This window comes from Ascidiella aspersa, chromosome 9 (assembly GCF_963924565.1).
Source record: "Ascidiella aspersa chromosome 9, kaAscAspe10.2, whole genome shotgun sequence".
NCBI classification, from domain to species: Eukaryota; Metazoa; Chordata; class Ascidiacea; order Phlebobranchia; family Ascidiidae; genus Ascidiella; species Ascidiella aspersa.
The window spans coordinates 11,506,106-11,530,625 of NC_139455.1; the positions used below are offsets into that span (position 1 = coordinate 11,506,106).

General features: G+C 35.3%; 2 protein-coding genes across 3 annotated transcripts in view; both read left to right on the forward strand.

Annotated features, from left to right (window-relative positions):
- Positions 1–4,444, forward strand: part of LOC146133000 (uncharacterized) — a 37,160-nt gene extending 32,716 nt beyond the window's left edge. Inside the window, exons 22-25 of the mRNA XM_083397623.1 lie at positions 1,570–1,734; positions 2,027–2,124; positions 3,392–3,506; positions 4,328–4,444. Of these exons, the coding sequence (XP_083253749.1) occupies positions 1,570–1,734; positions 2,027–2,124; positions 3,392–3,506; positions 4,328–4,444 (495 nt within the window). The remainder of the gene's footprint in view (positions 1–1,569; positions 1,735–2,026; positions 2,125–3,391; positions 3,507–4,327) is intronic.
- An 11,602-nt stretch (positions 4,445–16,046) lies between these two features.
- Positions 16,047–21,862, forward strand: LOC146133001 (uncharacterized). Of its 2 annotated transcripts, none has more exons than XM_083396469.1 (8): positions 16,047–16,227; positions 16,431–16,634; positions 16,847–18,761; positions 18,883–19,012; positions 19,091–19,257; positions 19,384–19,592; positions 19,684–19,862; positions 20,199–21,862. In XM_083396469.1, the coding sequence occupies exons 2-8, from the start codon at positions 16,438–16,440 to the stop codon at positions 20,459–20,461; spliced, it is 3,060 nt and encodes a 1,019-aa protein (XP_083252595.1). In that variant the 5' UTR covers positions 16,047–16,227; positions 16,431–16,437; the 3' UTR covers positions 20,462–21,862. The 2 variants fall into 2 exon arrangements, with proteins under 2 accessions (XP_083252595.1, XP_083252594.1); XM_083396468.1 differs by having other exon boundaries at positions 16,047–16,223.
- Positions 21,863–24,520: the final 2,658 nt, after the last annotated feature.

Below are 24,520 nucleotides of genomic sequence, written 5' to 3' on the forward strand. Positions count from 1 at the left end.
TTCAACAAGACTAAAGAGCTAAAATACAACTAACTTATACTAAACTGACTTCTCGTAATAAAACCTACTACAGAGACAGAGTAACTGCTAAGTGCTAAAACTACTGTGCATACTATAACGTCACAAAGAAACGTGATTTTATAATTCAAAGCATCAACATACGACGCAACTATTACTTAAAATACAACAGCACATGGCATTCCATGTTTAACTTTATTTTGCAAAATAAAACAGATCATTTACATTGATAAGAATTTATTATCCTGCTCGCGTACCACCTGATATAGACCTTTTACTTGTAAAGTATAACTTACACCATTTAAAGCTGATTTAAATACTTGGAAAACTATCAAATGGGCGGGCCAGTCAGAAGTCAGTATCATCGCTTGCAGCTGACTGCTCTGCTCAGCCTGTTGGCAAATTAATTTTGTGAAACGTTGCTGTTAAATTTGATAGCATCTGATGAAACACATCGGAGCCGGAGCTTTTTTTAAAACAACTGGCTCCAGCTCCATCTCCATTTAAATTTCACGTAGAGCTCCGGCTCCGTTAAAAATACACGGCTCCGGCTCCAAAGCCCTGGTTCTTAACAATGTTTCAATATAACCCTTGGGGTTCGACGCAGCTGTTTCAGGGGTTCGGCCAGAACGTCCCCTGAAACATAAATTCTGTTATTTCAAGCTAAATTCGAATTTTTTTTTATGTGCCAGGTGTAATCAATGTAATGTTATAAATTGAAAGTTTGGCCAATTAAACCTATATAAATGCAATTTTTTAATTTGTTTATGCCCAGTTTCAGCTGCTAGGAGGAAGAAACGAATACTGAGCGAAAATTTGGGGTTTGACGAAAACTTGCAGAATAACATAGGGGTTCGACAGGTTACCAAAGGTTAAGAAACACTGCTCTAACCCAAGGGTGTACCACCCTTTAGCTATTGACGACTGCATTAACAGTATTTATTATTGTCACAGCCGGCAGTAGGGATGTCTGATAAAAAAGCATCGGTGTATGCCCGATACCTATGTGTGACGTCTTATTTATCTAATTTTTTAAATCGTTCTCAAACGAGTAGATGTGTAATTAGGCCTAACTAAGTAAATCGCGCGCTAAAAATTACGTTTAGTTGGTTTCAGGATTGACATTGTTTTTAAATATATTTTTTACCACTGCTACACAGACGCATTTGCAACACTGCTCATAATAAAACGATAGTATTTTGCGTATCACTTGTCAGTATCATGTTAGGGTCCATGCTAACCTTCTCTTTAGCGTCCAAATTTTAGTATACGTATTGCCGAAGCAGGCTGCAGGGTTGTGCACCTCTTCTCTAACCGAACTAGCGAATCCTCCAAATTAACGTAAAATCATTCCAATGTTTAGCCATTCGTTCCTTCGCCCTAGAAGTAATATCAAAATCTGGTAAAAAGTAAGCTTTCAAAAATAATACAGTATTCACTGCAATAAACTAAAAACTTTTGATATATATACACGCTACACGCTCGCTGCCGCACTGAGTGTTTAATATTTTGCGGTTTCGAACACGTGAATAAAATGTACTCTTATGACAGGATTCGTTACTCAACATGCATTGGAAAAATTTAACAACGGCCATAACAGGTATATTCAGTAGTAATGAGACTTTACGTGGAGAATTTGGTTACTACAGTGAACACAGCGTCTGTATGCCTAAACTTTATGTGACCACAAGTGACGTGGGTTGGATCCAATCACTAGTAAGTTTAATATAGCCTTAGGACTAGTCTAAGTAACATTTGAGCTTATTACTTACGAAAATGTGGCGTTTCTCTGCGTACCATTATAATTGAGGCCGTCCTACGGTACCGTTTTTAATTTTATATTTAAACTTGTGATTTCACGAAATAGTTTTATGGTTTGAACTTTGAACTCGTTGACTCTTGTTTCTTTTTTAATGATAACTACGTGGTGACGTGACTAAAAGTTAATTAAAACAAAAAACATTTATTACAAATATCGCATATCCCATTGAGTTTTGTTTATTTGTAGGTTATCGTCTCGTTGATCTTCGTAGCATTTCTATTCATCGTTGCTTCCTATTTTTACATTTTTTATAAAACCAACTCGGTTCATACAAGAAAAAACAGGTAAACCGGTCGTTTCAAACTGTACGCCACAGGTGGTGTATGACTCGCCGACATCTTTTTTGACTTTACCTATTTTATTTGACTCCGCTAATTTTGCAGCTCGCTTGTGTTGAGATTTTTTTGCAAGTGACACTTTAATTAAACTAGTTCTCTGCTACCATTTAATTGTTCGGCATGTTTTATACCAGTGCTAAATGATAATATCATCCCGTTTCTTCCCTCACGAAGTAATCTTTCTTAAGTAGATTTTTTTATTGTTATTTATAATAGGGCATGGGTCGCAAACACGCGGCCTGTGAAAACATTTTGTCAGGATACCAAGATGGATTTTCTTAATGATTACAAATTTTAGCGCTAATTATTTTGTTTATCCAGAAAAAGAAAACTTGAATAATTTGCAATATTTTTTTCGTTGGACCTAAAACGGGGGTGCGCAACCCGGCACAAGCTTTAGTAGTAAAATATTTAACTTTTTGTATGATGATTTTAATAATTCAACGGTGCAGGACTGGATGCGTGACAATGATCCCACGTCTCAAGCGATAGGCTTCGTAATATTTTTATTTGAAAATAAATTTATAAAAAAATGAATCTCTTTCTATTGGAGTATTGCATTCGCGAGTAACTTTTACTGTCAAGCAGGTCACAGATTTGTCTTGCGTTGGACGCAGTCAGGTACCTGGATTAGGTGATTTCTTGTATATTAGTCAAGTCTAATGATTACTTCTGTCACACGGACCGTATCTTAACACACTTTGATTAGGCATAAGGAAGCTTACACAGTAGGTTTGTTCAAAAAAACACTTTTTTCTCAAATTTCAGTGGGACCCCCCACCATGGATTTATAATTCAAAATAGAATAGCACCTAAAATTCCACGTGCTGTTTCATTTGGGTAAACTCAAATATAATACTTATAAAGGTGACAAATAGATAATTTACGATGACTGGGTAAATGAATTTATTAAGGTGCTCGCGTACCTCCTCGGAGGCTTTCGCGTATCATAGTTTGGGAACCACGTGTTATATAATAAAATGGTTTGTGTGAAGTTTCGATTGCTTGCCGGCATATTTGTAAAACGCATATGTTGTTTTTCGAAATTACAAATACCGCGACACACATTTTGAGAATCGCAGGGATCAGAGAAATTGAAAGCTATAAATGTATTTACAAAATTATATTTTTATTTAAAGCTATTGCAAATTAGCAGCTATATTGATCTATATTAATTACCCGGCACTTGCAAAGTTTTTCTTTTTGTAAACAGACAAACCTTAATGCTTCGACGTATTTCATACTTGGTGCTGAGCGACCTCATCTGTTGGCTTCCAATCTGCATAATGGCCTTCTTTTCCCTTCTTGGAAACAATATAAATGAAAACGTAAGATTAGATTGCGTTTAATACTCAGTAGATTTTTTAAACATATTACGTTTTGTCATGCTGCGCGTTTATGAGCAACCGTGCCAAACCATTTTTTTCACTCAAGAGAAATGCACCAAACAAAGTTTAATCGTAAAGGGACAAAGCGTTCGCGCGAAGCCATAAATATGCGTTATTTAAGTTTTGAGTTGTCCCAACTTTTATTTAGGAGAAGGCGTAACGCATTGTAAACACAAAAAGAACGCAGTCGTTTCGATCAAGTTAGGACGTCTTTGGACTAAAAATATCTATAATGTGATTCGCCTAAAGCGCGAGAATTTTTTTATTTACAAAAGTAAAATTGCCAAAAATATAGTTTTGGGATGACTTTAGTTTGCGCAAAATTATATTCATTTTAAAAGGTGCTGCTTGTAGGGTGTAATTTAATCGTCATGGGTACCAAACTATAACAAGAGAGTTTTTTCCAATTTAATGCAAATTGTTTACGCAACTCCATTGTACAATTTTGCCCACTAAGCCGGCATTCATGTAGATTTTTATCACACGTTGCTAGAGTACCTATTTAGCGTCTAACTGTAGCTCGATTTTTCGTTCAAACTAGAAATGACAGGATTTTACGTTTTTTCTGAAGTAAACATAGATTCGTGAGATCATGCTATTAAGGTTTTATTTCATTATTTTAATGTCACAACTCCTAGCTTTTCAAGCATTTGATCGTTCAATGCTTAAACAGCCAGTTTTTCATACCTGGCATCATAGGCTACTCACTATTTACTTATTTCCGTCATACTTTATTTGTCTTTCATTACAATGTGTTTCAGGCGTACGCCGTATCTGCTGTTGTTCTACTTCCAATAAACAGCGCACTCAATCCACTTCTATATTCAAACATTATCCAAAGAATAGCTTTTAAAATGGTGACATGCGGAAAAGGGTGAGCCCTTGTTAGAGTGGAAGCGGTTGGATAAGGGGTCTGATGTAGATCTAAATTTGTCGTTAAATTTGGTTAATTATTAATTACCATGTCCAAAAAGTATTGAATAAGATACAAACAGACTGCCCAACTAATTAACAATTATGATGCTTACTTACGCACATTTAATTTAAAGGCTTTCTTTTGTTAAATATTTTGCTCATAAATCTACAAACACAATTAAATAAAACCGTTATTTTTGTCTTTACAGTAACTTAAAGACAGAGTCACATGGTAGCATCAGAAACCAAGAAAGTCATGTTCACAGAAGTGAAAAAACACTCCAAAGGCGTTTTACAGGAGAATCATCGTTAAAGAAAGAGCGACCGGAAATTCAGAATTACCAGCATTATACCGAGTTGCAAAAAATTGAAACTGTTACAATAAAGGAAGACGCATTGCTTTCTAATAATATGAACGGCAAACAATTGTGTACTTCTATACTCTAAACGACACGTATTATAACCTACTTCGGAAGATAACGACATAAGTAATATTCCATGTATTTAAATTCAGTAATTTTCTCTACTCGCGCTCTACTCGAAACACATTTTAAATTAAATGCATTGAAAACACTTGGTTCATATATTTATAAGCCGGAATTATAAAAATGTATTGGGCGAAGAGCAGCTACTACTATTGACAAAATCTGAGTTTCTAGGTGGCGACGGTGTAAAAATTAGAAATACTTTTAAGGGTTCGCAGAAACGTCTTATTTTGAAGTGTCATTTTACATTACCGTACCGGTATAAACATTGCCCAAACCAGAACCAAACCGGTCATTAACTTCGGAAACTATATGTTGCCATGTTTAACTATGGAAATGGAAAAAAAGGGGGTGTGTGAATAGTGTTTTATTTTCTCACGTGTTATAGCCCATTAAAAGGATTTTTAGCCCAATGATGTGCGCCTTTGATTTTTGGTTATTTCGCTTGTACGTTTTATTTGGTTTCTGCGCAGCAAAACAGCTGTGAAGTTAAAGGCCCTGACAAGTTATTTGCCAAAAGTAACCTAATGAATACCCTTAAATTGAGCAGAATAAATTTTTTTTAATTAAATTCAAATACCGTGCTCGTGCACTAGATCGATCAAAAACTGCAGTTTCTTGTATTACTTGTTTTATGATGTTAGGATATTGTTTGGCTCACGGTAAAGTAATTTTGATAGGTTTAACACCCTTGAGCTACGCAATTTATTAAGTAACTAATTGCCTGTTACTTATGGTACATGAAATACTTTAAAAAATACAAGTAAAATTTAAGTTAAACTCTGAAAATTGTTTGTGGATTAATGGTTTAAATTTAAAACCATATGTTTCGAAAAATTTGACATGCACCAACCTGCTGTTAAAATTGCCCTAATAGGTGAAACATCGCTTTATATAGCATTGTGTTTTTTTTTGTCCAATGCGTCAAGTATCTTTCTAAAATAAAAAACTTTCCCAATTTAAACCGAATAAATGCATTTTCTTCGCACTTCGATTAGACTTTATTTGCAGTCGACTATTGCGTATGAGAGGGTACTGGTTTTGTTACGTCAAGTTATGGCGTGACAAATTAAATAAATAATAACCACGGACCTTATGGCGGCTCAACTAATACTTAGGTGCAACCAGGTGTGTTCGGCCCGCATAGGGTGCGCAAATAATAAAGTGGCCAGTTGGTGGCAATCTTGGGCCTGTACAGCGACATCTTTTTGTTAGGATTTATGGCTTGCATATGCTTTCCCCGTGTGTGGGAATTTTTAACCCTTTCTCTGTAGCCAAAGTGATATGGGACTTTGAATTAGTAAAAATATAAGTTATGTAAAATTTACTGACGTTTATTTTTTAATTTTGTTATCCAACAACACAACAAACCGAATGCGATAAAAAAGAGACAAGACAAAACGAATGGCAGAAAACGACGATTAAGCAGGGGTGGACGTCTATTGTTTTACCACAGTGATAAATAGTTACAGGGAGGGGCGTTGTGAGTATTTTTTTGGTTTGGGGATGGGTCCGCCAAACCCACATTAGGAGGCGTCATAAAACTTTATGGTATCGCGAATTATACTAGGTAAATCACGATACAACTACACCATTTTTGTTTAGAAAATTCTTGTTAGCCTACAATTATTATTATAAAATTTACTGTTTAAGCTAGTAGAACATGGTAGCCAACTCGAAAGAGACCAAGTTTGTTGTCTGCTCCTTAACGTACTTTGTTAACTGTCAAGAGGCATACATAACAAATTGGCGACGACTTAGGCAAGTTCTACTGTGTAGTGAACACTATACATAAAAAGCCTTGTATATCCCAGGGTAAAGTTGATAAAATAACGAGCAATATAAAGTACATAACACGAAAAATATGTATAGATTTTAGCGAAATTGGTTGCATTGATCTCACTGGGCTGTGACTACACACTACACACCGAATGTCAATGCTGTTACACCTATTTTTTATGTTTACATTGCATTAAAAAGGGGCAAAAGTATGCACTAAAATGCTTAGATTTATTTGCATTTAAGCAATTGGTTTCAAATAATGTCAATCTATATAATTAAAATAAAAAAACTATATAATTTTTAAAAGATTTTAAAAACACAAAGGTGCATCATGAGCTTTAATAAACTTGTTATTGTTATGATTTTTCCATTTTAACTATTTCAAATAACAAAAAAATACATCAACGTTTAGTTAAAATTATTACGACTAAAGTACGGTATACTTAAAATGCTATCGTATTAGTGTTCATTTGCCTCTAATCATTGATTAGATTTTGTTCAATCTATTTAATAACCCATAATTTTTAATCATCAACACTAAATTACAGGCTAATTTAGACTAAATTCGCATACACGTCCGTCGTCCGTCTAGCGCAAATCTTTTTTGGCTTCATGGTAGCATTTGTTTCGATTCGCTTTAATTTTTAAATGTGTTTCGTCGTGCTTTCGCTTTAAAGTTAAAATGTTTAGCTAATTTAAGTAGCTTTAATTTTCTTTCTTCAAAATTTGTTAAGCCCCCGACATTAATTCGCAGAATTTATTTAAACTCTAATAAAGTTACTAGTTTTAAAACATGATTTTCCAAAGTTATATTTTAAAGTTATTATGTAGCCTCCCAATCCGATCTTAAATACATCCCCGGATTTGTTGTAACATGGGGGGCGTTTAAAAAAGTCTGTCCAGCCAAAGGGGGCGCTAGTACAAAAGGTTGGAAAACATGCTACTAGTTTACATACAGCAATGGTCGGCATTAGTGCGATTATTTTTGACATAAAAAAATGAGAAATTTTGACCTACAAAATTCCAACTGTCACAAATTTTAGCCTAAAATTATTTTTTTTACAAAATTTAAACCCATTAGGAATACAGTAATTTAAACAACGCATTGTTGTATATTTAGTGTCTTAGCGTCGTCGGCACTTAAGTTTTATTGACGACCGGTGAAATACAAATCAGTTATTTTTTCGGGTTTATCCAAAACTCTAGAAAATGCTTAGTTGATATTTTTGGCATATCAAAACGACAGACAACAGCTAAAATGCCAAAAAACATCCCGCGTCGTTTTTTGAAAATTGTTAAGTAAAAACAGTTTGGTTGAAATACGAGGAAAAAATAAAGCAGAAAAATAACAAAGCTGGCATAATATCAAACAGCACATGGAATAATTTCAAATCACCACATAAATAAGTAACATCAAATACTGTTCAATGCATTTGTCCAAATTAGGAAAACACAATTATCTGAAGCACAAACCAAGTTCGACGTGAACCTAATGCGATAAACCAGGCCTGTATATACCGTACCGTATATTGCTCTAATGAAGACATATTATAGTAAAATATGTTGGTTGCAATTAAAATCTTAATTTTAATAAAATTTTAAACTGAGCGATACTTTATAAAAGCCCGTTACAGTTTTTGTTAATCTGGTAAACGATTTTTGCGAATTTTGTAAACGATTTTGACTTAAATTATTTTTACAAATTTTGACCTAACAGGTAAATTTTGACAAAATTTTCAACAAGTCAAAACATAATCGCCTATAGTTATAATATATGCTTTAAATAGCGAAAAAAGAGCGAGTTGTAACTAGCAGATATTTAACCAATATAGTTTAGCTATATCGGGCTATTTTGGAGGCATTGGCGGTCCACAGGCCCATTTGGCCCGCGGGTGGAAGGTTCTAAGCTTGTTATCTAAATTCGATTATAGCCTATAAAATATCCTGTGTTATTTTACATATCCTTATAATTTTGGTATTTGTCAGTGAACGTTTTAAAATGGCATTAAAAAATTTGTTGTGAAACAGCTATATAAAATCTTTGTCACATTTATTGCAGTTTTGTAGCCTACTGAATTGTTCCAGTGGAGAAATAGCCTAAGCATACGTCTGTGGCACAATTGTTTACCTATTGACGTCTACAAGATAGTTGCGCATGGATGAAATTCCACTCAACAAAGAAGCGACAATGTCTAGCGTACCGTTCTATTTACTTTGATAGCTGCTTTGTAAAGGCTTGACAAGTACCGCGAGACTGGATTGGAGAATCGCTTATCCCAACGTAAAATATTTTTGGTTTGACGTCAACCTTTACGTTCAAAACATCAAGCAGCATAAACGTTTTTCGGCAGTATCCTACGTTCTACGCAAAGCAATGTTGAGAAATAGTTATTTTGGTTACTCATCTCACGCAGAGCGTCAAACTGGCGTAATGACGTGCAAATGCACGTATAGAGCACGAATATCATTACAAGCATAAATTAGACATGACGCTATTTCATGCCTATGAATAAAGCAGGGCGGCATTTAGCGAACGCGAGCACAAGTTCCAACTTATATTCCTAAACTTTGCACGTTCTTTATGCATGCACAATGAGTTATTTGAATTGTCATTTGTAGTGTAGACTACAAAAGTGAGTGACAATGCAAATGTTATGGATTTGCGTGCACTCTCTCTCCTTGTATGACATGTTTTATAACTGGATTTAAATGGCCACGTTTTTTTACTTTTATCGTACCGATGTAATGCAATTGTTTTCTTTAAACCAAAAATAGTTCACCACAGTTTCGGTAATACACAAATAATATGAATTAAATCGTTATTATTTTTATATTATATAGACAAAAATCCAAAAACAATTGTATACCATAAGGTCACAATGCCACGCGAAACCCGCTGATCGCTGTCTCGGCCCTGGACAAACGAAGCGTAGGAAATGAGTCTATTTCTGGATTAGAGCTCTTACCTGTGACGCACGCTCGATTTTACGTCGACGTTGCGACCACACGTTCCGACGCACGCAGTGAGTAAATATAGACGTGCGGAACGTCAGTGCGTAAGGTCACTAAAAGGATGGTAGGCAATCGTGTGTCATAAAAAGGGCTTATCACCACTAGCTGACAAATACTCAGCAGTCAAATATTACAATATATTTATATATGTGTTTTCGTATTCATTTGATATACGAACTACAACAAAGAATAAATATTTTAAAATAGTATAAGCAAAATATTCAGTAACGACATACTATATGATCCACAACCGAAACGAAAAAACAATAAGGTTATATAGTCTACAACATGTAACTCAAAATAACACATTCAAATGACACTTAATAAAATCAAATTCTTTATATATTATATTTTTATCAATGTTTAACTTATGTTGTCATAAGCTGAAAACTTGTTTGGCGGTTTTCGGTATATAGATTTTTTCGATTTTTATTACGTCCTGCGGTCCCGCATTTAAACCGTACAAATGCAGCTCTTACATTTAAAAATATCCATTTCATTCTCATTGTTGTGGCGAATTCGGTGGATTCGGTCCTGTTTATACTCAGGAAACGTGTTTTGTGGTAAATCTATCGTTCAAGAGAATTCCAGTGCTAATCAATGCCCCACGTACGTTTTAACCGCTGCCCTTTTTCAAACCACTGATTCTGCAACTCCGATTTGCGTATCAACTTGTTTTGATTATTTCCCGTACTGGCAAATACGATCACATTTTCACATGGGTTCGTGGTTATTAAACGATAACATGATTTCAATATGTGTAGTTTCTTTCCTACGACTGCAATTACAAATATATATAAACCTAATTGATCCAGTTACGTTTTAAACGCAGAGACGCAGCGGCGTGGGAAGGTACGTAGAGTACCACAACTTGTACGCAATGTATGGCTGCATGCTATTTCTGGCGCGCCTGAAACGTCTTAAACAAACTTCTCACGTTAGGTTAAGGGTTTAGTGGTGAAACTACGTAAACAACGCGAAATGCTGGTGAGTAAAATTTGTGTATAAGCAAGTAGTGCGACACATTCTAGTCAGGTTGTTAAAAGTTGAATAAACATAGGCAAAAATAATCTATCGCTAATGTATTTGGACATTAAAGTAGCGCACATCGATTATATTATGTCCACCTAGACTATTTCATACTGTTAAAATATTATTTGTAACAATGAAGATACCTTTTGGTTTAAGATTAAATTCGTAATGTTTGTTTTTTCATATATTATCAAATCTTTCGTTTTTAACAACCAAAATAAAATGTCATACGCGGAGCGTGGTACTGTCCTGCATGCCGTTCAAGCTCACCGCTTAAAATCAACAAATTACCGCCGCCTAAATTCAGCCGCAACCAGACAATGGTTAACGGGAGAAATCCGCCAGACTGAAATAGAAAGCTTTGACGTCAATTCACTCTTCGCTTTACGTCACTCCTTTGCGCCACAGAGCTCTCGTTTTTTTATCGCTGTGCGGCTCGCGTTTGCTGGTAGCGCAGGGTCGGGTGAAATACATTGCAACTGTATTGGAACACAGAAACACTAGTTTTTCCATTACACCAGGGTGTAATGTACCAATTATTTTTTTGACAATTTCCATCATATTTCACTCCATACTAAGCTATGTGTGTTAGCAGTAATCTACAAACAACAGGCAAAAATGCAATCAATATGTAAAAGAACTGTCAATCATATATGTGGAGAACTAAACATCATTACGTTGATGGCTCATTTCACTAAACCTTTAAAATAACTTTTGCAGGGTAACATCGTAAATCTCAACAACATACCATGCATAACGTATTCCAATGCACTATATACATACCAGTAGAGCAACTATTCGAATACAAGTCTGTAATATATACTTTTAACTATTTTTAGTAATCTTGTTTGATAGCTCGTAGGGATTATGGTACTTAGGACTACTACTGGTAGACGAAGTCAATCAAACTTTTTATTTTGCAGGGTATGCGAAAAATAATTTGCCTAGCAGCCTTGTTTCTTGTTTATATCGCAAATGTACTGGAAGTTTTGATTTTAATATTACAAGTAGTCCTGAATACTATCAATATATACCAACAAACTATAAAACCTGTTGAAAGGGAATATCTATTTACTGTATACTTATTACCATTTGTAAGTCGAACTTAGCATAACTGAACTGCAGGACTGGTAGAAACATCCCAGTGAAACTATTTTTAGAGCATCCGCCTTCTAAAACTAACATTCTGTAATGAGCGTTGCCTACAACGAACAATCTCGAAATACTTGCCTTGACGTCAATCGACGAAAGACATTCCGCTTTAAAGAGTTATATGAGCGCATTGAGCTCGGTAGAGGAGCCAGCGATACTCTCGCCGGAAAAAAATGATGTTTTATTTCGCCTAGCAGACTTAGACACGCGTTGGTGTGCCGCACAGATTCAGTATACGTTGCGTGTACCGCTCAAGGTGGTGCGGGTAGGTTTTATTGCAAGCACGTGTGAGGCTGTTAGCGATTTAACTTTCTAATAAATATTATAAAGTGAATTTATTTGTATTACAATGACAGATTTTATTTGCAATATGAAATATGCTTCTGCAATAAAAATAAAGGAATAGGATCAGGTTTGTCGACAAATTTTTGGCGTTTATATTGTTGAATAGTTGTTAAATTATCATTTGGCGGTTCTCAGTTTGATTATCGCATTTAACATATAATGCAGATTATAAAACATAATTTAATGTAATAAAGCATGCGTGTTTGTTAAATAACTGTTGATATATAATGTCGACGAATTCGCTTCAGATTAAACCTTTCTTTTGAATTTTGACAAACTATTTACGTGCACTTGTTCTCAGTTCATACAAGTGCTAGTGACGCTTAGTTTGTGCTCAATAATAAGGCGTAAAAATGTGTGTTATATAATAAACGTTACAATACTAAGGGTTTTGATTGTGAGATTTGTCTTAAACTGCATATCTGAAATGTGTTCTAATCAGCCTAAATTTTTGATGTAAGATATATGATGGAATTTCAGTATAGTTAGTTTAAAAAAAAAATAAGTTCGCAATGTGTAATACTATTGGGCTTTGGATTTTGTGAAACCTTGCGTCAAAAAGCATTACGAAGCATTAATATAGGACATACACCAGTAATCCCAAAAAACGAAGACGCATGTCAATAAAGTTTGACGTTGCCGTGCGTCCCTACGCATTTCGTGCGTAAACGCCTTAGTCACACATTGCGTGCGTGACTAAACTAGAGTGAACAGTGGCTATAAGAGGAGAAACGCAATCAGCACGACTTACGCTACGATTTGATTTTACGCAGCAATCTTTTAATAAAGAATGTTCCATTTCTTGTCGTCTTCAAGTCATCAATAACGTAAACTCATTTACAAATATTTATTGAGAAATCTTACAAAATTTGTATAGTTACGCATGTTGTTGAATTAGGAAAGTTTAAACATTTTTATGTTTGTTATGTTAAACAACGTTATTTCTGCATTGTCACGTTAAAAATTTTCTTTCTAAGTAAAGCAATTCAGTGTAATTCTTTACTTTCTATAATTACTTGTTTCGTTGCGATCGTCGCAATTCCTATCATACCACGGCACGAGAGTTCTTCCAGGAAGAGTTGCAGGTGCCTGTCACGATTTAAGGGTCGGAGTGGGGCATAATGCCACAAGAGGGTAAAGTAAATGTCACCTAAAATCAAACTATTGGGAAAATCTACCAACTTAGGAAATTCGTTTGGTTAAATTAAAAATATAATTTTACCATGTTTCAAATAGGTGGTACCATGTTTCAAATAGGTGAAATTTATAAGAAAAAAAAAGATTGTAGTAATATAATAAAAAAATCGCTAAATTAAAGGTTTATACATTTAATATAAAATAAAAACCATTACATCTAAATGTCAAAAACTTAAAGAGGCTGCTTTTACTTTTTGTGGTGGAAAGTTAGTTTCAGCGAATGTGCGTGCCAAGCAATGTTAGAACGTTTGTGTTATTTCCGGCAAAGATGTAGTCCTGCTGCATGCATGGGGTTCCTGACCCTGCTTCGCATTCAAACGTGTCCATAATTAATGGCAGTTGCAGAGGTCAGAAGAGGCGTGTTGGAGCTCGTGATTTATTGGCATGTGCAACGCAATGCCTACAGTAAAAGTACAAAGCTAGAATAAGCTCTTAGTTTTGATACAGCCGCACGGTTGACATTCGAAACAAACACTTTTCAAATAGAAAGGTTTAGACTACATGACCTCGTGGTGTTTAAGCAAGCGTATACTTGAACAATATAAGAATAAAAATAATTTATATGGTTTCGGCTAATTTTACTATAAATACACAAACTCATACGTATTCTTATAGTTATATTTTCGAAGTAGGAAACGGTTAATAATTTGTTAAATCAAAGCATTTATATGGTAAAACTTCGAAGTGTAATATTTGCTAAAAATACCACAAAACGAAAGAGACACAAAACGTATAATCACCAGCCTCAAACTTATTGTTGTACTCTATGACTTAATGATATGATGATAATAAAAGCTGCAAGATTATTTAGACTTTAGAGTTTGTCTTTGTGCATTCACAACGTCAAAATTGTGTTTTCTAAAAACCTAGTTTTCGTAACATTTTTAGGTATCATCATTTAATCTGCGGAATAGATTTACACATCAAGCTTAATTTTCTGTATTTTATGTTTTGTATCAAAGCAATTAATTCGTCAACTACTGCATTTCAGCTAGCAAGCAAAATATTAAGTATTCACGCAAAACGTAACATTCTGCACAACTAAGAAGTTAAGATTTTGTTTTATCTTTGAGAACCAGTCAAATCTGGTAAACAATTTGTGCATAATTAGAACAAATATTTTTTGAATATTAACGGAGTACCCTAATCTTAATTTTTTTGCATTGTCACATCAGTGCGACTACTAAGTTATGGTGAGCATACAACGCTTCTTGCAGTTTTTGGCACTTCTATCAAAATGTTTTTCTTAGTTGACATAAAAATGTCGTTGTCAATATGTGTTTTAACAAGGTTTAGTACTGTGTTTGCTTAATTTATTGGAAGCCCGATAAAGAAGTTTACACGGTGCGCAAAAACACAAGGAATATTGTACGTTTTTAGGCCTTTACCTAAGAAAACGCGATGCAGACAAATTACTTTTCAAAGTAGGCGTTTCTGTACAAGGTATGTAAACATTTTTAGCATGCGTAAACATTTAAATAGAATTTATGTTTTAGCATATTTGCCGAGAGATACCACTACTTAGGCGAAATGCTCACTAATATGGTAACTCAACTGGCGCTATACTCCAATCAAAAACGTTGTGACGTAACACCGATGGATATAGACTAACCTACGCACGTGCTGTACGTCACAGCAGCCGATTTGAACGATAAACGTCAACGTTGCTCATGTTGTTTCTTTATTGTGCGAGGAGCAAAGCTGTTCGCTGACGCGAGGACTGGCGCGCGTTTCCTCTCGTTTCTTTTTATATGGCACTTTTTCTCAGTTGCCGGTATAAAAATCTGGACTGCCTCGAATTCGTAGTATATCTGAATTGCACGTTGCTGTGCAAAGCAATTCGAGATTGCTGCTGAATGCTGAAATCGTATTGAAAATTTAGTAACAGGAAACATTTGCCTTCATTAGTTGGCGAACATTGTAATTAAGCAGAAACTGAATAATGCCGTTCTTTGAGTTAGGTAGTAATGTGTTGTGGATACGGTAAACCAAAAATTATATTTATTAGATAAAATTATTGTGTTGGCTGAACAATATTTAGAAAAGCATGCGCGTTTTTGTACATTGTCTGTCATAATTTTGCTAAATTTCAGCTGGTTGAGATTTCTTAAGTAACGGGTATAACAAATTGTTTTACGAAGATCGTAAATTCTCATGAGGAGCCATACGCTTTGTCTGATTTACGATTAGACACGTGCCGAAGTCGACAACATAATGGCACCTGTGAATATATATACTAATTTAGCGCGAACGAGAAACAGAACATTACTACTACACAGGACAGATACAAACTGAGTATTACAAAAAGCATTTAGAGACTAGTTTATCGTGTGAAAAATACCGCCTGTTATTCAATTTCGCATATTCTGTCGTAAAAAAATCTTCCAAACCTGATGAAATTTAAAATAAACGAATATCCAAATTTGTAAAAAAAAATATTGGTATATTCTTATTAACATACTCAAAAGTGCCGAACCCTTATATTCCCCTTATAATACGAGGTGAAAACTTTTAATTATTACAGCATTAATTTTCTATATTATGGAAAAGAGCTAATGTCCTATTGTTTGTGTTTTAATAGGAGGTGTAGCATGAAAACATAAATTTTGTTCTGTTCCAATTGCAAAATATTTGTTTGAATATTTGGAATTAAACTGATCAGTTCTATCTGTACCGAACTTTCCTGTCCGACGTGATAGTGCGAGGAAAATACCTCGGTTCATATCCTTATGTCTACGTAAGTAAGTTTTATTATAATTATTTCAATTTTTATTTAATAAACTGTTTAAAGTAAGTTGGACAAATAAGCAAAAAAGTTAAAATATAGTTCCACCATCGGTCATTTTTAACATTAAAAAAAATTAACTTTAAAAAAATATTTGTTTTAAAAGTACACATTTATTCCTAAGTAAAGGAATTTTACTATTTTTTACCAATTTTGCAGTCTCATTATGCCAAGTGATTGTTTCGCAACAAACAACGATTTGCAATCTTGTCCAGCCAATTACGAACAACTTCGCGGCATTAGTGACGCATCTGAGCACTTTAAACTCTGTGATTTCTACAGTGGAAACACTGACGACATAAATATTGTTTCACTTCTCGGAAAACTTCCAGTTGCTGTAAAATCCTCTGGAAACAGTAGCAGGTATGATTATGTGTTTTCACTCAAATAGGACACAAAATGCCCTTTTTTTAATGTTAAAAAATAATATTTTGTATACTCAATAAGCTGCTTTTAAGATTTTGTATTTAACTAAATTATTATATCTATTTTTGTACGCATGTACTTTTAAAATAGTAAACCAAATATATTAACCTGAGATAAATTTTGTTAGATTTATGTTTATGTTTTTACAGCGAAGAAGACAAATTCTCTGATCTTGAAGATATTGATGCAACATATATGACTTCACCTCAGCATCGCCTTGCAGAATCGAAAGTTACGCCGATCACTTGCTCCCAGGCGGTTCAGGATAGTGTCGATTCTTTGCTATCACCTTACATTTCCACTTCTATTGGACAAGTAATCGCACCTACATGCGACACCAGCAATATGACTGCCACCGCTGTCACAAATTTTCTTGATTACCAGGAGCATGTTTGGTCGTCCAACAACATATTACGTGAGTCAATAGAAACGGCAACTTCTGAACATACGCAGCAGAATAGCAATGGGAATGTAGCGGATCTTTATTCACAAACACCACCGGCTATTATGCACGGGATCGGAATGGAGCGTATTGTAATTTCACCAAGCGGAAGATCACCAAATGTTGCAGCATCTATAGAAGTCCACAGTCGTCGCCAAAGCACGGCAAGCATGGCCGATCATGACAAATTGACGAACGTTCAGATGAAATCAGATCCTAATAACCCGCAGCAATTTGTCACGCAAATCGACCAGAACCTGCTTTCCGCACTTGAAAAACAAAATGGTGGATCTTTACCGCCCACTAGCGCTATACAAATAATTCAAAATACGCCTCGCACTTGTGGAAGCCCTGTATATTCCAATCATTCTGAGGACATGCAAGCTGAATGTACCCAGGTGTTTGGTAAGGTCCCACAAACCAGTATTTACAATGTTAGTAGATATTATTCGGGCAACTACCATTTTGCCGGGGGAAAATGCAGCGGAGAGGACATCAAACAGGCATACAACGTGGAAACGAGTCAGTTGCAGTTTCATCACCGAGAGCAATCTTTGTTAACCCCCTCTAGTGAACGAAGAGAATATCGTCATTCATATTCCGACAGTCGCCGAACATCCAATGTAACACCCCCTTCTCCACGTTCTGTAGAAGATGTAATTAATGGAAAGGGATTATTACGTAGAGATTTTTACAGTGATGTACAGGGAAATACGAGCAACCAAGTTGATCTACGTTCTAGGATTGAAGGGCTCCCAAACTATGGAAATCCTAGTGATTCTAAACCATATACCGAAGAAGCAAGTCTTACATTAAACCAATTGAAAAAATCTTTATCGGCCGGCGTTTCTAAGGGAAACCTGATTCAACCTTCATTTATATCACCGTCTGCTGGATCTATGTCGAATCCCATAGCTACTTCCCTTCTTTCTCCAATACAACAAAAATCGTTTCGCGGATTTGATCATCAGGAATTTAGCAGAGTAGAAGTTAAGAATAATTTTACGTCGATGTTGAACTCTCCTCTGCCTAACGCATCAACTGGACCCTTTACAGAGCCAGACCAGTCTCCACATCACAACTCACAACACAGTCCAACTGATCTTAGCGTTGCCAGAGGACGCCCGGAATTTGGAAACTATTCGCATCAGCCAGTGTATGAGGTAAGACGGCCAGGACGAGTAATCAAGGAACAACCATCCCCGGCAACAAATATTGCCGAGTTGTTTGGACATTATCGCACTCAAGAGCGTGACCAATACTCGCATTTACCTGAATCAACAGGCCATTTGTCATCTGGCACATTCGGCACTTCACTCCCAGCAAGTTTGCTGAAACAGCCTGAGCCTGACCAAGCCTATCCTGGAAGCCTGCCATATAATGGTCAAATGTACTTAACTATTCCCAACACTCATGGAGATCCTTTTCACCCACTCCGAGCTCATTACTCAGGAAACCAAAGACACCATCCTTACCAGTGTCAAAACGAAAGAATATCCAACAACTCTATGACTAGCACACCCCGTCCATCCAGTGAGGGTTTGTGTGCAGTATGTGGTGATAATGCGGCTTGTCAGCATTATGGAGTAAGGACGTGCGAAGGCTGCAAAGGGTTTTTTAAGGTAAGGTTATTTATATTTTGAACGAAAATAAAGTTTTAAGGAAGGTAAACTATATATAAAACACACATTTCATTTATTTAATTTATCCTAATTAAACAAACAAAATAATTATGCTTTGCAGAGAACCGTTCAAAAAAAATCTACTTACGTTTGTCTGGCCAACAAAAACTGTCCAGTGGACAAGAGAAGAAGGAACCGATGCCAGTTTTGTCGTTACGAAAAGTGCTTAGCGGTTGGAATGGTCAAAGAAGGTAAATCAATGTCTTACAAATATTTCCTAATACAGCAGCAATAACAAAAAAAGTAATGTTCTATTTTATGTTTTTTAGTGGTGCGAACTGATCACCTTAAAGGTAGAAGAGGGAGACTTCCTTCGAAGCCCAAAGGTCCTAAGGATCCTGTTGCACCTCCGTCTCCACCAATTAGTTTGATTACTTCTCTTGTACGTGCTCACGTCGATACAAATCCGGCTATCACCAATACTGATACATCTAAGGTAACGAAATAACTATAGTGTTTGCAATTTAAATAACTATAGTGTTCTGCAATTTCTTATAGCAAAATATCGCTTTTTTAAGGAGTATTCTAGTGTTTATTTGACAATATAATGTTTTTTCCATAGTATCAACCACCTGGTGTACCACCTTGTTCACCGCCATTAAGTCTGGCCGAAGTAACACATAACTTCTACGAGCTTATGGCTTCCTGCCTCACCGTTGTACGTCAATGGGCAGACAAAATCCCTGGCTTCTGTGGCCTAACTGAGGACGATCAGTCACTTCTCATAGAAAAGGCGTTTTTGGAAATATTTTTGCTTCGTTTAGTCTATAGGTAAGACAAATATTTCATTTTACTAAAGATAAAAGATAATTTTATCCATCATAAATGTTTGATATAGTATAACACGTCGTGTTACTTGCAGGTCTGAAATTCAAGAAGGCAAATTAGTTTTCTGTAACGGCCTAGCCCTTCATCGAGATCAACTTTATCGCAGCTTCGGTGAATGGATTGATTCCATTATTTCTTTTGCCTGCACCTTCGCTGATTTAAATGTGGATATTTCGTCGTTCAGTTGCTTACTTGGCCTTCTTCTCTTTCAAGGTATACAAGCGCTAATATTTTATCCTGTTTTTCTCGATAATTTTTCCGTATTTGTTTTCAAGTAGTAAGCGTTATTGATTTGGGTACATTATGCACGGATCTGTAATGTAGCTTGATAATAAATTTCAAAGCCAAAAGGAGTAAATCGACATCATCTTGATAATTAAGACGTTTCGATATGAGCTTGTATTATCTTCAGTTAATGTGAATGAAAAGCAGTCAACGTCTTAATTATCAAGATGAGGTCGATCTACTCGACCTTTTTGGCTTTGAAATTTATTATCAAGCGTTACTGAATTACGTGAATATAAAAATAATTCGTACATTTTGGTACAGAACAACCCGGCTTGCGTGATCCGAAAAAAGTTGAGGAACTCCAATCACTGGTCATTGACAGTCTAAAAGAGCACGTGAGCAAAAGCTCGATTACATCTGATCGGCCTAATTTCTTTAACAAGTTATTGGCAGTACTACCCGATCTGCGAGCACTTGCCACTATTGGCATTGGAAGATTGTACAGTCACAAAATGGAGTCGCAAAGCGTTCCCATGCCACAATGTCTGCAACGAAGTCTTGAACTTCCCTCTCATCAAGTTTAACTAACACGCTCGATTAGACGCGTATTTTATTATTGACCGTTGAGTTATTATTGGGGATGGACGAAGGAAAAGATGGAATAGAAGCCAATGAATGGCCAAGATGCAAATCGTTAACGATCCATATCATGACTCAAGAAAATCGACGCCAACTTCTATTATTTTATAAATGGTTGAGCTAAGTCGCTGTTGTTGACGCCTGGTCGAATCAACTTTGCACAGCACCGATTGTATTTTTCTCCCAATTTATTTTAAGCGCTTATCATTTGCACTAGTTTGTGTCAACGACGCCAATTGAAAGTATAATTATGACACGCTATTGCTAGACTTTTAAGCTGTCATTTATGTTAAGCAGCCTAAACCTATAAATTATTACGTTAAAGTTTGTTTTTTAATCAGTGCATCAATTTTCATTGACATGCTTGTACTTTTGTTATTTCAATCACCCTTATGGTATAACTTTGATTGTGACGTCAGGATACGTCAATTTGCGAATCATGACATGTTTATTGGTTATGAACCAAAACAAGTTGGATTTCATTTAGTTGCATTTTTTGCATTTAAAATGTTTTTGTACAATACCTTTCTGAGACACATTCTAAGCATTTTGTTTATTAACTTAATTTCTAGCTTGCATTTCTTGTTGACCAAGATACGCTGGCGGATTGCTTTTCTTTCTAACGCCTAATTGATACATTTACATCACATAAGTACAACCGTTATCTTTTTCAAACTTATGCCGTTTTTTCTTTATGTTTCAAAGTTGCTTATAGCTCATAAACTTTATCTGTTTTATATATTGAAAGTTGCTTGGTGCGTATCTTGACCCACATGTTCAATGCGGTACGCTTTGTATTACCAAAGTTGTAAAGTGCATTTAAACCTGGTGCACGAGTTCACCATGGAGCGCAATATAAACTATTAAACCATTGGTATAAAAGTATGATCGAGCGGATCCGAAGACAGCTTGAAAATGAAAAGTTGGATACCTTTCTTTTTGGGGCTTGAAACAATTTGTTTAAGAGGCATGACTCTCGACACAGAAAACTTTATAGGATCGCCCTATAGATTTTACAATTTTTCCAACATTTTTTTAATTCTCTACAATTCCCTTAATCCACCTTTGCACTAAATTATATGTGTTGCTTTAATTTTCATTTTGTTGTATTTATCAATTCTTAATTTGTTATCCGACATTAAATAGTTCCCAAAAATCTCTGCACTTCCGGCTAAAAATAGAAGTATTTATTATTTTTGTTGAGCCTTTAATAGGGAATATTAAGTTTTAATATAATACTCGAATTATTTTAGTTTTTCCTTCTTCTTCCCTATTGGTCTTACACATCATAATGACATCATTCATGTTTGGTATGAACTAAAAAATTAAAAAGATTTTAGACACGCTCATGGCAGTGGTTCCTAACCTTTTATGCGTAGTCTCCTTTAATTGGTTATTGGCACCTTACGCATCCTTTTTTACTTTAAGAGAAAAACATTACGGAATGACACACGGAAGGTCTCTGATAGTATCGGTACTCGCCCGAGAGTATTATTACTCGCCCGAGAGTATTAATTGAGTAGTTTAGGTGCTGTTCTGATACCAAATTGATAAAAGTATTTTAGTCATGATTTGCGTTCCAATGCATTATTTTTACCTTAAAGGCAAATTTAATATATATAGTAGGTTAACAATTGTGGGTAACTAAACCTGCCAACGCTAAAGCGATCCCCAACAACCTGAAAAATTACTTTTGAGTGTTTCAATATTTGCATATAAACTTTTTAATATATTACGTTACAAGTTACGTCGCAATTAAGGTAACATTAAGAAGCGTGCTGTTTTTAAAGAAACTGTTTGGCAATAATGCAACAAACGAGAAAACGCTGAAAGTAAATATCAATTTAATGTTATACCAGTTTAAGTTTGCCTAAGCCGCGGGTTATTAAGCCAAGCAAGGTTATTAGGCATAACTTTCTCTACAAAAATCATGACTATAGCAAATTTATTGATCACGTTATTAATATGGCTTGATTGCCCTCACTCACAGGGCGAAGCCCTAGGCGATTGTTAATAGATAACCACAAATATCACCCAGCTCTATAGCGCCATCTGACAGAAACTTATATTCATTATTTATATTTGTACTTTTTCTGCCAACATATTTTTCCAATGTAAACTGCACTGCACAAAATATATCGCAATGAAATCGTATAAACATATAAAGACTTTTTTACAAATCATGAAATCTTGAAACATTAGACGTACTTGGACACAGAAAAATAACACAAAACTGTTGAAAATGTAAAATTAACAGTTCACTGAGAAGCACAATGTCAAACCAATATCGTAAACTAACTTAACTAAGCAATCAGGTAAAATACTTTATCTCTCTACTAGACTCAAACAGCTTAAGAAACGACACACCCATCGGCAACTCCCGCTCAAACCAGCTATCAAGCAATGACCAAGAGTCAGGGTTGAGTTGGAGTTTGAAGAAAGATTGGGAGTCAGGGTTGGTAAAACAGTGGGTTGAATAGTTGGTGGAAGAGTTAGGGAAAAGTAAAAGACTGGAAACAAAAGTCGAAGACAAATGCTCGCATGCCCGTCTCCTACATCGACCATTGGCATTTTAATATGAATACTGTAGACCGATATTTCAAGGCCTACTATCTGACGTGACCATAATCCTGCAATAAATTGCACAGCCTGGAATACACCTTAAAAACCTGCACATACGAATAATAATTAGTTAGCTTTCACATTTGGTAGGGATTTGTGTAGCTAATGGGTGTGGGTAGAATTTGGATAAAACTAGACTTTTTCGGGGAGCGAGTGGTAACACCGGTTAAGAAACCCTGCTTTGAAACGTTAGTCATAGAAAGCGAGTTTTTTCACATTCCGCACACCAAGTTTGTTTTATATCTAAATCTGCAAACTGTCCATTATGATAATAACTTAATGTAAAATGAAAAGATGGGTGGAAAAATTGTTGAAAGAACATGTCCCAATCTGGTATTTTTGCTCAATAGGTATAATATTATTATTCCCTACAAAGAACACATACAAAGTTCTCAAATTCCACTTTAATGAAAAGCATATTTACTGAACGCTTGACGATATGATTTACCAAATGTTATCAATATAAAACGGCGGTAAAACCAAGGTATTTTGTTTACAATGTCTTAAAGTACGGCCGTCGTGGACGTCAGTAAAATATTATCAGCCTTCCAATGTTTGTCTGACCCTTAAACGACATCGTAAACCTTTCGATTTGTCGTGACCAGGAAAGAGCTACAAAGCCAACCGGTATTATAAGCAGTTTTAAGGTAAACTGTTTGTCAGCTTGTTATGTTAAACAGGGGATAGCCTCTCAAAAATACGCGAAACTATACTTTCTGCTAACAATTAAATATAATAGTTATACGAAAATTGTTGAAATACAGTAACAGAAATATGGAAAATATCTTGCCCAATAGAAAAATATGAATTTGTCACTGGGCAAGATTTTCGTTTCGCATCGTTTTACAATAAATTATTATTAAATCTGAAATTCTAGATTTTTGGAAAACCTAAAAATCCTATAGAAGGGATAACACAAGAAAAATCAGAAATACAAATAAAGTAACGAAAGTTTATCTTTTTAGTAAAACCTTTAAAAAGTATGCCCAATTTATAATGATTTAAACAACTGGAAGAGTTAAAAGTTTGTGGTACATCTGAAATAAAAGTATAAAATGGCTCACGGAAAGAAAATGTTTGCCACACTATACATTCAAAAACCTGTTGCCAATCGAACAGCAGTAAGCGTCAGTTTAAAGATAACTATTAAATAATTTTGTTTATTTTCCTAATATTTTCTACAGAATATAAGGCAAATTTAATTTTTCATCGTTTCCTGATGGAGAAGCAGTTGTTAATCTTTCTGATCGCTTTAGGGTCTTCAACGATCCAAGGTAAGCAAACAATTTAAATTAATATTGTGTCCGAAATAAAATAATTTTTTAAGGCCAAACAACCCTTACGTGCCAAACATGTACTTGGCCAATGGACGGCGATGACTG

What these genes read in the sequence shown, in the direction of transcription:
- LOC146133001 (XM_083396468.1), top strand. An exon ending in TCCTCTGGAAACAGTAGCAG is followed by an intron (nt 16,635 to 16,846) that starts GTATGATTATGT and finishes ATGTTTTTACAG; the next exon opens with CGAAGAAGACAAATTCTCTG. An exon ending in GCTGCAAAGGGTTTTTTAAG is followed by an intron (nt 18,762 to 18,882) that starts GTAAGGTTATTT and finishes TATGCTTTGCAG; the next exon opens with AGAACCGTTCAAAAAAAATC.